The 14,139-nt window shown below is 41.2% G+C and overlaps 3 protein-coding genes across 3 annotated transcripts; all 3 read right to left on the bottom strand.

Moving 5' to 3' along the window:
* Window positions 1-627: 627 nt before the first annotated feature.
* On the bottom strand, window positions 628-2,857 carry LOC121621850 (blue-sensitive opsin). The gene is made up of 5 exons (XM_041958530.1): window positions 2,479-2,857; window positions 1,803-1,971; window positions 1,509-1,674; window positions 1,163-1,402; window positions 628-732 (listed from the first exon to the last, which is right to left on the bottom strand). Exons 1-5 carry the CDS (start codon window positions 2,855-2,857, stop codon window positions 628-630), a joined length of 1,059 nt encoding a protein of 352 aa, XP_041814464.1.
* A 4,084-nt stretch (window positions 2,858-6,941) lies between these two features.
* LOC121614465 (blue-sensitive opsin-like) lies at window positions 6,942-9,776 on the bottom strand. Its single transcript, XM_041948331.1, has 5 exons — window positions 9,398-9,776; window positions 9,135-9,303; window positions 8,868-9,033; window positions 7,767-8,006; window positions 6,942-7,040 (listed from the first exon to the last, which is right to left on the bottom strand). The coding sequence occupies exons 1-5, from the start codon at window positions 9,774-9,776 to the stop codon at window positions 6,942-6,944; spliced, it is 1,053 nt and encodes a 350-aa protein (XP_041804265.1).
* Window positions 9,777-11,397: 1,621 nt separating this feature from the next.
* LOC121614455 (blue-sensitive opsin-like) lies at window positions 11,398-13,464 on the bottom strand. Its single transcript, XM_041948321.1, has 5 exons — window positions 13,013-13,464; window positions 12,749-12,917; window positions 12,482-12,647; window positions 12,028-12,267; window positions 11,398-11,637 (listed from the first exon to the last, which is right to left on the bottom strand). The coding sequence occupies exons 1-5, from the start codon at window positions 13,389-13,391 to the stop codon at window positions 11,536-11,538; spliced, it is 1,056 nt and encodes a 351-aa protein (XP_041804255.1). The 5' UTR covers window positions 13,392-13,464; the 3' UTR covers window positions 11,398-11,535.
* Window positions 13,465-14,139: the final 675 nt, after the last annotated feature.

The following is a 14,139-nucleotide window of genomic DNA, read 5'->3' as shown; positions in this document are numbered from 1 at the left end:
CAGAAACCTGGGTTTGGCTCCTCTGTCAAAGTGGTGTAAATCTTTTTCTTTTTTTTCCCAGTTTGTCTCCAGTCCGTAACTTTAACAGGTGAGCACAGTGTTAGCCCAGCATTTCTCTACATTGTCAGTAATTGTTTCTCAAGCACAGATATAACCTGTAAAGTTGGAGGTCAGCTGTTTATTAATGCTCTGTTAAACTGCAGGTTGTACTGTATATGCATGCATGAATCCCTGTACAACAAATGCAGTACAACTTCAACTCATTCAAAGATTTCTAAAATACTCTGAGCATTTGCATGCAAAGGTTAGCCTAACTGAATACTGTAATAACTACTATGGGTTTCAAGTGACCTGATTCAAACATCTTCAACTCTTCTCATAAAAGCAAGATTTTAAGACAGAAAACAAAACTAAAAGAACATACATTTGTGTCAGGTACATCTAAAATGAATAGCCTGGCAAAGACACAAATAATGACTCTCATCGTATATTTATTTCTCCTTTTTTTACATTTTTCTTTGCATTTAACTTTTCTTCTGTAAGAATAATATCATTCCATTTGTCATATCATTTGTCCATTCAGTGCTATTTACAATATTTAAGCCATCAAAATTAACCTTGAACAACTTAAGACGGTCCAACTTTAGAGACTTCAGTGACTGATTGACTTGTTGATGACTCCTCATCATCACCTCCGCTCATCCCCAGCATCTTCCTCAAACATATGCGGAACTGAAAATGAAGAACAACGTAAGCACATTTGTTGCTGAGCGAAATATCCGTCCATTATTGTATTTAACTTTACAGGTCATTCTCTATTCTTTGGAGTTACATACCATAACAACATATCTGCTGATTTAATTATAACAGAGGTGTCTTTGTCCATATAATCCAAATCAATAAAGAATTTAAAAAAAAAACTGAAGTTTTTTAATTGCTTATCAGGTTTTCCCTCTAAGGATGGAGCGAGCTTGTTTTGTAAGCCACCACTAGAGGGCACTACTGGCTTTGTCAGTGATAAATTCCAAAGATGATGTGATGATGTTTTTCTTGTGTGTCATTCTGTTTAAACTAACAACGCACAACTTCATTTCAGTTGAGTGAACACAATGTTTCCCTCCTGCCTGTAAATAGCTTTTAAAATCAGAGTGAATAAACCAACCTGTTTATTGAGGAGGATGTAGATAACTGGGTTGTAGACTGTGGAGGCTTTCGACAGACAGGAGGGGATGGTCGCCAGTCTCAGGTCGAATGGTTGCCCACGATTATTCACAACCCAAACAGCAAAGGAGGCGTAAGGCATCCAGCACACCAGGAAGCCCAGCACCATGACAACCACCATCCTGGTCACCTCCCTCTCTGCCTTCTGGGTGGAGGCAGACTCAGCTTGGGCCTTCGCTGCCTGTTTGCAAGGAAGCAAGTAAAAATGGTTGGTGTAACGGACACATACACACACACACACACACTCGTGTAATCAGTCCTAACCCAGCAGATGACATATTACCCACCGATTTCAGTATGAGAAGCAGCTGTGAGTAGCAGAAAACGATGGTGGTGAAAGGAACAGCAAAGCAGAAGCAGAAAAGGAACATCACATAGGACTCATTGTTAAACTTGTTGTCAGTTGTGTACCAGTCTGGTCCACAGGAGCACTGCATGCCCTCTGGGATATACCTGTAGAGACAGACGATGACTCATTACTGCACATGTATGTAATGTCTTTCAAAAAGTCTTTTGTGGAAGGGCTGGATTACTATACCAACTGTTACAAACTGCTGTGTGTTTGGTCTTTATATACTGACCTGCTCCATCCAACCAGAGGAGGAACTGCAGCCATCAAAGCGAAGACCCAAGTCGCTGCGCAACAAGCTATAGCATGGTGAGGCTTGAAGACGAAGTTCCCAAGCGGCTTGCAGACAACAAGCCATCTTTCAAATGCTATCACAGCAAGAGACCACAGGCTCACCATACCTGGAACAAGACAGAAAAGAGGAAAACATGTATGCACCAAGGTTAAAAAATCAGTAAGGAAACTGGAATTAGGAGCCTGTGTTTGTTATAGAGGTGATGTAACTTGTTCAGCTAAATATCAGCTTACAGGTACTGATATAATACTTGTTGGCAGCCTCCAGTTAACTCTGCCAGACTCCAGCTGCATTTGCATGTTTTCATTCATGTTTCAAAGGCATAATGACTTACATTAAAACAGCTGAAGAAGTGTTTTGGCACAGATAGGAAGGTGAATCATGTAGACTTCATGAGGAATGTCGATCAGGTTTGGTTTAAAGTTTAGACAAAGGAATAGTCTCTTCAGAAGTAGCTAAAAAATCAGCAATTTTTGCATAGCCAGCATTGCTTGAAGATTGATGGGAAAAAATTGTTTGCCTTTATGGTAATATATTACATTATATATAATGTATATATATGTAATACATAATTTTAACTTGTAAAGTTGATGTCATTCGTCAAACTACTTACCACCAACAGTGGCTGTGAATCCTTCAATCTTGCACCCCAGTGGACCAAGAATCATGTATCTGAAGGCAAAGCAGTAGAAGCAGGTGAAGGAGCCCACAGTAGAGACGAGGAGGTTCGCCACGGCCAAGTTCACCAGGATGTAGTTCAGATGAGACCGGAGCTTCTTGTATTGAACAGTACATGCAATAGTGAGGGTATTAATGGCTGAGCCCGCCACAAATAGGAAAAACATGAATGCTGACATGGAATAAAAGATCCCTGTGCTCCCTAAGTGATCCTGGGGAACCAGGTATGGGCTGAGGGATGTGATGTTGTTGGTGTCCAGAGGGATGGGAATCCAGAAGTCATCTGGAAACTCTGTTGGTCGGCTTCCCCTCATTTTTGCTTGGTTGAGTGTCAAATAAAAAAATCGATCACTTTTCAAAAAGATGTTAAAATGGTAGTATTGTACAAAGACTACAACAAACTGACATCTAACTTTAAGTAATACTGATGCACCTGATGTTGTTGATGTCTTCTAATAGAGGTTTGTCTCTCTCTGAAGGGGCGGTAAAGCTGCATTTATAGGAACTTTGAATATTACTCAGGCTCAACTTAATTGGCTCAAGGAAGGGATTTACAGTAAAGCTTTGGTTCACAGACAACACACACACGCACACACACATTACACACAAACACATCATGTACTCCCATAACATGTGCCACTTTTGAGCTAATGTAGAGATATCTCATTACCAGAGCTGGAAAGGTTCATCTCATTACATCCAAATGTGAGCGCCCTCAGTAGTCCAGTTTACCTTAAGCTTTATGTAGTGTCTCTTGTCAAATTACCAACATTTTTGAAAATATAGCTTCCTTGTTTTTTAGAGAAATCCTTGGCTGTATTCCAAACTGCCGACTATACCAGCAGAACGTAGTGATTTGGCCAAAATGTAGCATGTAGTATTCAGTCTGCAAAAAAAGCAAACTCTGCAGTATGCCAACAAGACCCATATGTTGTACTGATTTGTCAAAAATCTCCAGTATGGATCGGACCAGTCTATCTCATCTATTGTGTCCCACAATGCAAAGCGCTGGAGCAGTCCCAACAACCATCTGAAGCTTTTTTCTAATTTTTTATCCGCTATTTCATCACAAAATTAATTTCTGAGAATTTTTTAGACAATGAATCTACTGAGTAGAGTTTGAATATTGGCAGTTTCATGAGAACTGATGACGAATCAATAAAGTGCTCCAGCGTTTTCAGTCCATCAGCGCCTGCAGGGGTGGCTCGCTGGCCCCCTGTTACCCCACAGTCACACTGACCACTGCAGCCATCACAGCAGGCTTCAGCAGCAACAGCAGAGGAAAGCCAGGCCCACAACTGAAACACATTTGAATTTTTGTGTTTTTCTATCACTGCACTCATTTTTGACGTATTTTATTGAAATATGCAGCTATTGTCAAGGCAGAAATGTTGACCAAACCAGCAGGGGCAATAAGAGGCACAAAATCAATCAGCATGTTTTATGAAAAGGCATCCTGTTTGACTGGATAACACGGATAACATCACGCTTCCAACGCAACAGAAACACAGAGAGGACTAACTCCAACTCACATTATATTTGCAGTGAAGTCATGTGATGAAACACTGGGACATCTGGTTCCTTCCAGTCATCAGATCCCCATTTATATTTTCTGCATTTTTAGACTATAAGGGGATGCTATACAGTAGTGGTGGTTTGCCATTCACTGCGTTAATGTTTACTTTTTTGTTTACTCTGGTCTAGCAGACGATTTATCGATTCATTAGAACAGTTTCATACTGCTATGAAAAACACTACACAGCATACTGTATTCATTGGTAGTGTGTAGGCGGCTCTGTATACAGCCCTATAGTCCTCTAAGAGGAGATTAGTACATTTGAGAGTGTAAGTAGTATGACGCAAAAACACTGCTTGGCATGGTGGCAGACAGGGGAAATTAAAAATAACAGCTGAACCAGAAACTAAATAATGTGACAAAGGAACATTTAAAGTCACCAATGCAACGCAAGAGCTTTAATGTTGCAGCGTATACAAATATTGCCAAAAATGTATAGGTATTTGATCTGATTTGATTTGATCAACTGTGACAAATTTGTTATCAATGTTTGAAAAGAGGTTTGATGGAAAAGACCGACAAACAAGAATCTTATGTGGTCCAGGACTTCTGTACTTAGCTTATCCATGACAGCCATGTGCAATTTCTTGTTTCAATCCTTAAGCAATTTTTCATATTTCTCAGTACTTTCCATTGGCAATTTATTTTTATTGTCTTTTATATAAAATGTACATATATATATAGTCAACTTCTTCTTTTGTATTTTGCATTTTTTAATTTCCATTGCTTTTACTATTGCTATTTTTATTGATGCCACCTGTAATACCTAATTTCCCCAGCTGGGGATTGGTTGGTGAGGTGGTAGATAGGAGAATCAGAAGAATAGATAGAAATGTCCGACATGGTAGCACTTCAAAATGGTCAGGAGTTGAGGGTAGGAGCGGTGAACTCTGAGCAGCGTAGAAAGGCGAGAAAGGGGATGCAGCAGGAAAGTAGAAGTCTGAAGTGAGGGGCAACCGTTTTCAAGATTCAAGATCGTCTCTATTGTCACTGAGCATAACGTGTCAATGAAATTTGCATTGCAACCCCCATGTTAGAAACAATAAGAAAGATAATAAAATAAAATAAAGATACTAGTATAAAATAAACTAACATGCAGATAAAAATAAAAGACTAAGACAATAAGAATACACAAAAACAAATAAAGAATATACAATAAAATCGTGAAAGATGTAATTCAGCCTTGATGCGAGAGTGGGATACTGTGCTCCCATGGACAGCTTTATGAAGAAGTTAAACTCATGGATGTAGACCCGTATGGTGGATGATTTAATCTTGAGAGTGGAATGGGAGGATGTAATGAAGCTAGAGAAGGTAAGGACATCAAGAGAAGGGAACTGAAGGCAGAGGGAGGTGTGAGATTTGCAAATGCAGGCGGCCCATCGGTTGAGAACCACCTGCTGTCGTGATAGCCACTGAAGCCAATGGAAGGGGCTGCATCTGTGAACAGGTGGATGTCCTCTGGCTTGGTGGATGCTGTTCCAGGAGGAGAAGAAGTGGTGCAACAGCTTTAACTTCATCTTTCATGCTTTGTCAAGCGTGATGTGGTCATGGAGAGATGAAGCAGAGGCGGCACTGTAACAAGAAGGTTCACCTTGAGGGACGATGCGGATGGTGTTGTGGAGGTGGCCTAGCAATGAAAGGAACTGGCATTTTGACTGAGGAGAGAGAAAGTCCTGAAATGCCTGACATGTGGAAGTGAGAGTGTTGAGAACGTATGACGGTGGGTGAGGATGGCGTGACAGTGGGAAAGTCCAGGAGACAGATGACATACAGGAGTTTATAGTTTTCAAGATTCAGCAGAGTACTTCTGATAAAGAATCAATAATTTTCAGGCTGCTCTCGCACCCAAAAGTGACAGAAACTTTGGAGGATTTCATTATCTCCAATGTCCAAACATAATGCACTTAGAAATGACAGAAAAAAGACATTCATCATTACTCTTAATTTCTGAGAATCATGAGGTTTTCTGAAGTTTTCTTCAGTGTCAAAGTAATCCAGTGATAGTTGTCTGTACATCCTCGATGTGACCATCCACGACTGATTCAAATATTGTTTTCTGAATATATCCCATATTGTTTCTGTTTACGTTGTTTATTATATAGAGATTAGCAGACACACAAACACACACACGCACACACACACACACACACACTTGCAGTTCAGTGAGTGCATCCTATAGCTGTCCTGTGTCTGTGTGTGTGCGTGTGAGTAGGTGGGCGCGGCACTGCACACAGCAACATTAGATGTTACCCATGTATAATGCATGTATCTAGAATGCAAACAATGAGCAATGCTGTTGAATTGCTGCTGCAGCTAAATGTTAGCAGCCTGAACCAGATGAGTGTTTGCTTGAACACACCCCATTCCTCCTGAGAACAAATGACGTGTCACTCGTTCAGTTAGTAGAGATTTCTGCATGTTTGCTTGCAGCGGACTGAGAGCTCAACTGAACTGACTGATGAACATGTCGTTTCAGGAAGTGATTCGGTTCAGTTTGATCACCCAAACGATTTGTTGTTTTGAACAAAACGTTGGCTAACAACAAGACACTAGTAACAGTCTTGTCCACAGTGCCCATATAAGGAAACTGTATGTGTAGTCCAAAATTGTGAATTTGTTGTTTTCCTGTATCAGCAACATTCAGACACCATACATGTTTATATTTTTATTTTTTTCACTTTGCAGATTATTTATGATATCTTACTTGAGTCGCAACATTGCATATACATTTTTTCATATGACAAAACACATAAACATTTACTGTTATTTACAATTCACAATCATGGGTGGCAGAAAAGTCAGCAGTCTTGATGTGCAGTCTAAGCAGGTCCAACTTTGGAGACTTCAGTCACTGACTGTGTGGAGGATTCCTCTTCGCCTCCACCCATCCCCAGCATTGCCAGCATGCATGAACGGAACTGAAGGGGAAAATACAGTCTGTTGAAATACTTACAATTCACACTGATCCTGTAGAGCAGCAGATCATCTCAACAACAAAACAAAGGCTCTGTAAAGCTGGGCATCTAGCTGGTTATTCTTCTCCATTTACCTTGATCATCATGCATGAGAACTGAGAGGAAAAAGCTAAATGTACTGAAAGCCTTTGTGTTGTATCAAAGAGCGGAGGACATCGCAAACTGCACCTGTAACAGTGGGATTGTTTTCAACGAGTGAAAACATGCAGCAGCTTTGATTTAAATCAAAGCTCTGGCAAAGTGAATGAATTGATGGTTTGGCATTCACCTTTTTAATATGATATAAAAATGTTGCAGAGGTGAAGTTTACTCAAGTCAATATAATACTGCATTGACTCAAAGCTCATGCACATCAAGGAATTTTCCAAATTACTGGGTGTTCTGTTAAAAGCTAAGAGGAGAAAACTTTAAGGTTAAGTAGCATGAAATGTTGCACTCATCCACGCCAGACGAGCTGTTGGCCTGAGACACCTAAGAGGCACGTATGTAAGATAATAAGGCTGCAGGCCTACACATGTGATGTACAGAGACGATGTTAGTACATTTTCAGCTCAATGGGTTAAGGTCCCAAAAGATGTGGCTCCGTATGAGTCTCTCTCAACAGATGTGCCACATATATATAAGTGCACCCCTTTTCAAGGTAGTTCTCCATCCCCACATTTAACTGACCTGTTTATTGAAGACAACATAGATAACAGGGTTGTATACTGCTGAACCTTTAGACAGACAGGAGGGGATGGTCGCCAGTCTCAGGTCGAATGGTTGCCCACGGTTATTCACAACCCAAAGAGCAAAGGAGGCGTAAGGCAACCAGCACACCAGGAAGCCCAGCACCATGACAACCACCATCCTGGTCACCTCCCTCTCTGCCTTCTGGGTGGAGGCAGACTCAGCTTGGGCCTTCGCTGCCTGTTGAGCAAGAGAGGTGAGTTGGGTCAAAGAGTTGCTAAGTGTTATTAAGCCATCCTCACATGTATTACAGCGCAGCTCGGGTTGCATTTTTCTGTCCGAACAGGACCTGAATCAGAGAGAGTAGTAACCAACCCTGACCTGAACCCGTCAGGCGTTCTCTTTCTATGTCTGAGACCCATGCAGCTGATATAAACTGAAGCACTGGCTTTTTGTTCCCCGGTCACACAACTGTTATGCATGCATCCTGCATCCTCTGCCCACTCTTCTTGCTGTCATATCTCATCAGAGCTCCACACGTTTTACATTTTACATAACCAACCTGCTTTGTTATTATCTGCATTGGTGACAAAATTATATTATATTTTTTGTTTTTCTGATATTTTCCCTGCCCATGTTTTCAGGAATAGAACTTGAGAGTACCATGTTGAGTAGGCTAGACCAGCTGGCATGGCCAAACCTGGGCGGAAACCAAACATCATTTCCAAATTTTTTCCCGAACCTGGCCCGGCCCAAGTGGGTCCTGTCGGCATGGGTCTAGTATCCACACTCTGTGTGTACAAGAATTGTCCGATGCTTTAATTCAGTTTGCATTTTGACCTTAGAAATCTGAACCGTCCCTGTCACATCTTTTTGCAATGGTACAGCATCACAAGGATTATACGTGCACTGACAGATGATAGACTGGTACTGATGAACTTTGCCGTTGATGAGACATAAGATGCAATGCATTGAAATATAAATATTACTCAGCCTTCCTCTGTGTTGTCTTTTCAAAACCTTTTTCAGTAAACCAAACTAACTACATTTCGGCTTTGTTGTTTGGCTTATTGTGGGTTTTATGTGATGCGTTTGCCTCACCATTTTCAGTGTAATGAGGAGCTGAGCGTAGCAGAAGACAATGGTGGCGAAGGGAACAGCAAAGCAGAAGCAGAAAAGGAACATCACGTAGGATTCATTGTTGTATTTGTTGTTGGTGGTGTACCAGTCTGGACCACAGGAGCACTGCAGGCCTTCTGGGATGTACCTGGAGATGTCATCACAAGAGCATTGAGTGTATGTCCCAGCTTCCCAGTTTTCCCAGTTTTGAGATGAAGGCCAGTGTGTAGGTTGCTTTCCGTTGCTTACCTACTCCATCCAAACAGTGGAGGAGCTGATGCAATCAGTGCAAACACCCAGGTGAACACACAGCAGGCTATAGCATGGTCAGGCTTGAAGACAAAGTTACCAAGTGGCTTGCAGATGACCAGCCATCTTTCAAAAGCTATCACAGCTAGAGACCACAAGCTCACCATACCTAGAATGATATGAAGTAGAATGCATTTATTTAAACTAAAAAAAACCCTCAGACATCATAATCGTATATATTGGTGTCTCAAAGTTTGCCTTACCACCAAGTGTAGCCATAAAGCCTTCAATCTTGCATGCCAGCGCTCCAAAGATGAAATATCTGGATGCGAAGGAGCAGCAGGCGGTGAAGGAGCCCACGCAGGACACAAGAAGGTTTGCCACGGCCAGGTTCACCAAGATGAAGTTGAGGTGGGACCGGAGCTTCTTGTATTGGATGGTGCATGCAATGGTGAGCGTGTTAATGCCGGTGCCAACCACAAATACGAAGAACATGAATCCCGCCATGGCGTAGAAGACTCCCGAGCCCCCCAAGTGGTCCTGAGGAACCAGGAAAGGACTGAGTGATGTGATGTTGTTGGTGTCCAGAGCAACAGGTATCCAGAAGTCCTCTGGCAGCTCCATGGCACGATTTGCCCTCATGTAGCCTTTTTTATATGACTATTGATCACAATTGTTATGCCGCAAGCGTTCTCCTTACTTGTGTTGTCGCTCTACCTGTTTTATATATGTCATATAATAAGAATCAAGAATAAATGTTTAACAAGCAGACAAGAAAACTGTTGTCTGTCTCCCTAACATCTCTTATGAAAGGTTTTGTAGAGGACTGACTTTTATAAAGCGTTCCTTGATGCCACTGATCCCAATTAAAAGCTTAATTTATTCTAGAACTGACTGATTGATTGGGGTTGCATTAATTGGTATAAGTCATTAAGTGGTTTCCACTTGTGAGTGTGTGCCAAAGAGTTTGGCATTGCAGCTTGGCGTTAAGGACAACACCTACCACACAGTCATAGAAAACAGCCAGCTGCCACATGTAGCAAATTTAATATGAAGTGTTTTTCACATTGGAAGATATACACACTAGCATGTCCTAAAGGTTGGAAAGCATGTGTGGATGTTTGTCTGATTGCTGCTTCAGAAAACAGTAGATCTTTGTAAGACGTTGTTGTTTATGGTAAGTAAGACAATGATCTGAATCATGAATATGAATGCTGAAAGTTACACTGATCCTGTTGTTCAGAGCCTCACCATTTTGGGCTAAACAAGGAATTTCAAGATCTCGTACTTTATAGAAAAACAGGTATGCATATAAAAATATGTACACAGTGTACTAGTGTAGACTGGCAAGAGCGCCTGTTCTTAACATCGAAACCTGGCCAAACAGGTTAATCCCTCTTTCTTAAGGAAGAGCGCAGCAGGTGTTGCCTGCTAATCTGGTTTCCAATTACATTAAATCTGGTAATCTTATGTGCTGTAACTCTTGGTAATCCACTCGACTGGTTTAACTCAAATGTTGTGTTACCTTTTTGGCATTTTGCCTCCTTCGCAGAGATTAAGGGGTGCATAAGACATTGAGAACACAGTGTGTTTGCAGAAGGAGCTCACTGTACACAAACTCAGTCATTCCAAAAACGCAATGCAGAGCAGGACGTTGCACAACAGTAAGACCAAGGAGGAAGGTGATAGACAGCGCAGAGGCTGGGGGATGAATTTGAATTCAACAAATAAAACTGTTTGCATCGTGACATTTAAGTCAATCACATAAAACAGCAATAATATGGTACTGTTGAAAACATTGATTGGAGCACTCTCACTTTCAGCACTTCTTCATTTTTTTACATTTGCTGTGCAAAAATGTGTTAATAATCCGCTATAGGAATAACCCTCCATATCTATGCAATTCATTGCATAAAACATCATCATGTGTAGATATTTAGAGTACGGAAGTCGTCGGTCACCTGTGCAACAGTACTTTGAAAAATATAGCATTGATTTTGTGGGTGTTTAAAATAACTGACAGTAAGGAAAATAACCTGACACCACATTGCATTTGTTTGAATTTCTCAGGAAGTGATGACTTACTTTCACAACACAACGTGTGTAACAGTCCCTTACATGTTGCAGTGAATATGTGCCTTACAACACAAGACCCATGTAAAGAAACTGTAAGAGTCCAAACCAGTGAATGTGCTGTTTTCCAGTGTCAACAACTACACACCATATACGTTTGTTCGTTTTTTTTATTTTTCACTTTGCGGATTATTTAGGATTTCTTTATTATTTGGTTTGCAACATTGCATGTATTTTTTTTTCATATGACAAAACACATATATATTTACTGTTATTTACATTTCACATATCATTGGCGGCAGAGAAGTCGACTGTCTTGACGTGCATTCTAAGCAGGTCCAACCTTGGAGACTTCAGTCACTGACTGCGTCGATGACTCTTCATCCTCACCTCCACCCATCCCCAGCATCTTCATCATGCATGAACGGAACTGAAATAAATCAAAGGAAAAACACATTTAAAAAATACTTTTTCATTTTGCTAAAAAGCTAAATTACTGGACATTTAACACCAAACATTTATTGTTGATATTTAGGTCGTCAGCCTTCTACTTCTAATAGCCAAACTATCTTTCCCTAGCAGATGATGAGCTGTTTGTACCATCGTCTTTTTACAGTTAGCAGAAGTTGTTGCTTTTAAATGCATTCATTCATGTTGCTATAAGAAGGTATTTTCATTTAAGTTTGTTGTGAGTCTAGATTCTTTTTGTGTGCCTGACAATGACCATAAATTGTACCTGAACGTTTTCTGCCTAAACATGAAGCATATTAAGCTGTCATTTATACAGTGTGTTTTCAATCTGAAAGGACATCCAACAGACCTGCTTATTGAGGAGCACATAGATAACTGGGTTGTAGACTGCAGAGGACTTAGAAAAGATGGACGGTATGGAAGCAAATCTCAGGTCGAAAGGCTGCCCGCGGTTATTCACAACCCAAAGAGCAAAGGAGGTGTAAGGCAACCAGCACACCAGGAAGCCCATCACCATGACAACCACCATCCTGGTCACCTCCCTCTCTGCTTTCTGGGTGGAGGCAGATTCGGCTTGGGCCTTTGCTGCCTGTTGAGCAAGAGAGAGATAATTTGAGTCTCATGACTTCTGGGCCCCGCATTTAAGTAGTCCATGTACAGGAGAATATATTAGAATATGCTGCCTCACGTTCAGCATATACTACCAAGCGTCATTGTCTGGTTTGTACACTTTTGAGCAGCACTACACGATCTTTGGACAAATAAAAAGTCTTATTCAGTTTTCGCTTTTAACTTTGCCTCACCATTTTCAGCGTAATGAGGAGCTGAGCGTAGCAGAAGACAATGGTGGCGAAGGGAACAGCAAAGCAGAAGCAGAAAAGGAACATCACGTAGGATTCATTGTTGTATTTGTTGTTGGTGGTGTACCAGTCTGGACCACAGGAGCACTGCAGGCCTTCTGGGATGTACCTGGAGATGTCATCACAAGAGCATTGAGTGTATGTCCCAGCTTCCCAGTTTTCCCAGTTTTGAGATGAAGGCCAGTGTGTAGGTTGCTTTCCGTTGCTTACCTACTCCATCCAAACAGTGGAGGAGCTGATGCAATCAGTGCAAACACCCAGGTGAACACACAGCAGGCTATAGCATGGTCAGGCTTGAAGACAAAGTTACCAAGTGGCTTGCAGATGACCAGCCATCTTTCAAAAGCTATCACAGCTAGAGACCACAAGCTCACCATACCTAGAGTGATATGAAGTAGAATGCATTTATTTAAACTAAAAAAAAACCCTCAGACATCATAATCTTATATATTGGTGTCTCAAAGTTTGCCTTACCACCAAGTGTAGCCATAAAGCCTTCAATCTTGCATGCCAGCGGTCCAAAGATGAAATATCTGGATGCAAAGGAGCAGCAGGCGGTGAAGGAGCCCACGCAGGACACAAGAAGGTTTGCCACGGCCAGGTTCACCAAGATGAAGTTGAGGTGGGACCGGAGCTTCTTGTATTGGGCGGTGCATGCAATTGTAAGCACATTGATGGAAGTGCCGATAGTAAATACAAAAAACATGAAACCTGCCATGGCATAGTAGGTGCCTGAGCTTGCTAGATGGTCCTGGGGGATCAGGAAGGGGCTGAGAGATGTGATGTTGTCTGTATCCAGAGGGATGGGGATCCAAAAATCCTCTGGAAGCTCCATATTACGGCCGTGCTTCATTTTGTCCGGTATGTAAATATGAAAAATCACAATTTGCTTTTCATGTGATGGTCAGTTCAGCGTCTCCTGCAGGCGCACCTGTATGGCAGTCCATTATAGGACTATGGGTAAATTTATAGGTCTGTTTGACTGAACAGTTAATTAATTGAATGATTAAATAATTAATTGATTTGTTTACTCTGGGAAAAGAACTCCAAACTTCATTCAAGGGGATTACAGCACCAGTGGAAGCAATGCAGCATCTTCAAACACACAGGCCGGAAGTCAGTACAATTATATACACATTTCATGACGTTATCAATCATATCCTGTTCTTATGTTGTTGCTATTTTAGGTCAAAAATAATGATAATGAAAACACAGTACACTGAGACATATACACAAACAAAAATGCTTGATGTACTGGCATAAACATGCATCTATAAGGAAACATAAGTTGAATTTCTCAGTGCCCAGTTCAATTAGATTCAATCTGGAAGGAAGGACATGGTTTGGGGTTCAGATAATCCAGTCATCAGAGCTATTAAGACTGCTAATCACATTCAATCTGTCCTTGGGTAACCTGCTTCCTGTTAGCATTAGGATGGATGATCTCTACCTTCGTTATCGTATCAGGATCAAGAAAGGATTACCCTCTGTTGAGCGTGCATCTCAGTACATGGCAGGGCATTTCCATCTTTACACATCAGATTTAGAAATTCTTGTCTTTAAGGTCAACTTTGAACTTCAGTGTGGACACAGACAGTGAG

The sequence above is a fragment of the Chelmon rostratus genome, chromosome 2, assembly GCF_017976325.1.
Source record: "Chelmon rostratus isolate fCheRos1 chromosome 2, fCheRos1.pri, whole genome shotgun sequence".
Classification (NCBI taxonomy): Eukaryota; Metazoa; Chordata; class Actinopteri; order Chaetodontiformes; family Chaetodontidae; genus Chelmon; species Chelmon rostratus.
This window is presented reverse-complemented; position numbering and strand designations above follow the sequence as displayed.

Coding starts and splice junctions, on each gene's coding strand:
- LOC121621850 (XM_041958530.1), bottom strand. CDS start 2,857: ATGAGGGGAAGCCGACCAACAGAGTTTCCAGATGACTTCTGGATTCCC. Junction 1,972..2,478: donor ATTCACAGCCACTGTTGGTG/GTAAGTAGTTTG, acceptor GTCTTGTTCCAG/GTATGGTGAGCCTGTGGTCT. Junction 733..1,162: donor ACATCCTCCTCAATAAACAG/GTTGGTTTATTC, acceptor CTTCATTTTCAG/TTCCGCATATGTTTGAGGAA.
- LOC121614465 (XM_041948331.1), bottom strand. CDS start 9,776: ATGAGGGCAAATCGTGCCATGGAGCTGCCAGAGGACTTCTGGATACCT. Junction 9,034..9,134: donor CCACTGTTTGGATGGAGTAG/GTAAGCAACGGA, acceptor TGACATCTCCAG/GTACATCCCAGAAGGCCTGC. Junction 8,007..8,867: donor TCCTCATTACACTGAAAATG/GTGAGGCAAACG, acceptor CTTGCTCAACAG/GCAGCGAAGGCCCAAGCTGA.
- LOC121614455 (XM_041948321.1), bottom strand. CDS start 13,391: ATGAAGCACGGCCGTAATATGGAGCTTCCAGAGGATTTTTGGATCCCC. Junction 12,918..13,012: donor CTTTATGGCTACACTTGGTG/GTAAGGCAAACT, acceptor ATATCACTCTAG/GTATGGTGAGCTTGTGGTCT. Junction 12,648..12,748: donor CCACTGTTTGGATGGAGTAG/GTAAGCAACGGA, acceptor TGACATCTCCAG/GTACATCCCAGAAGGCCTGC.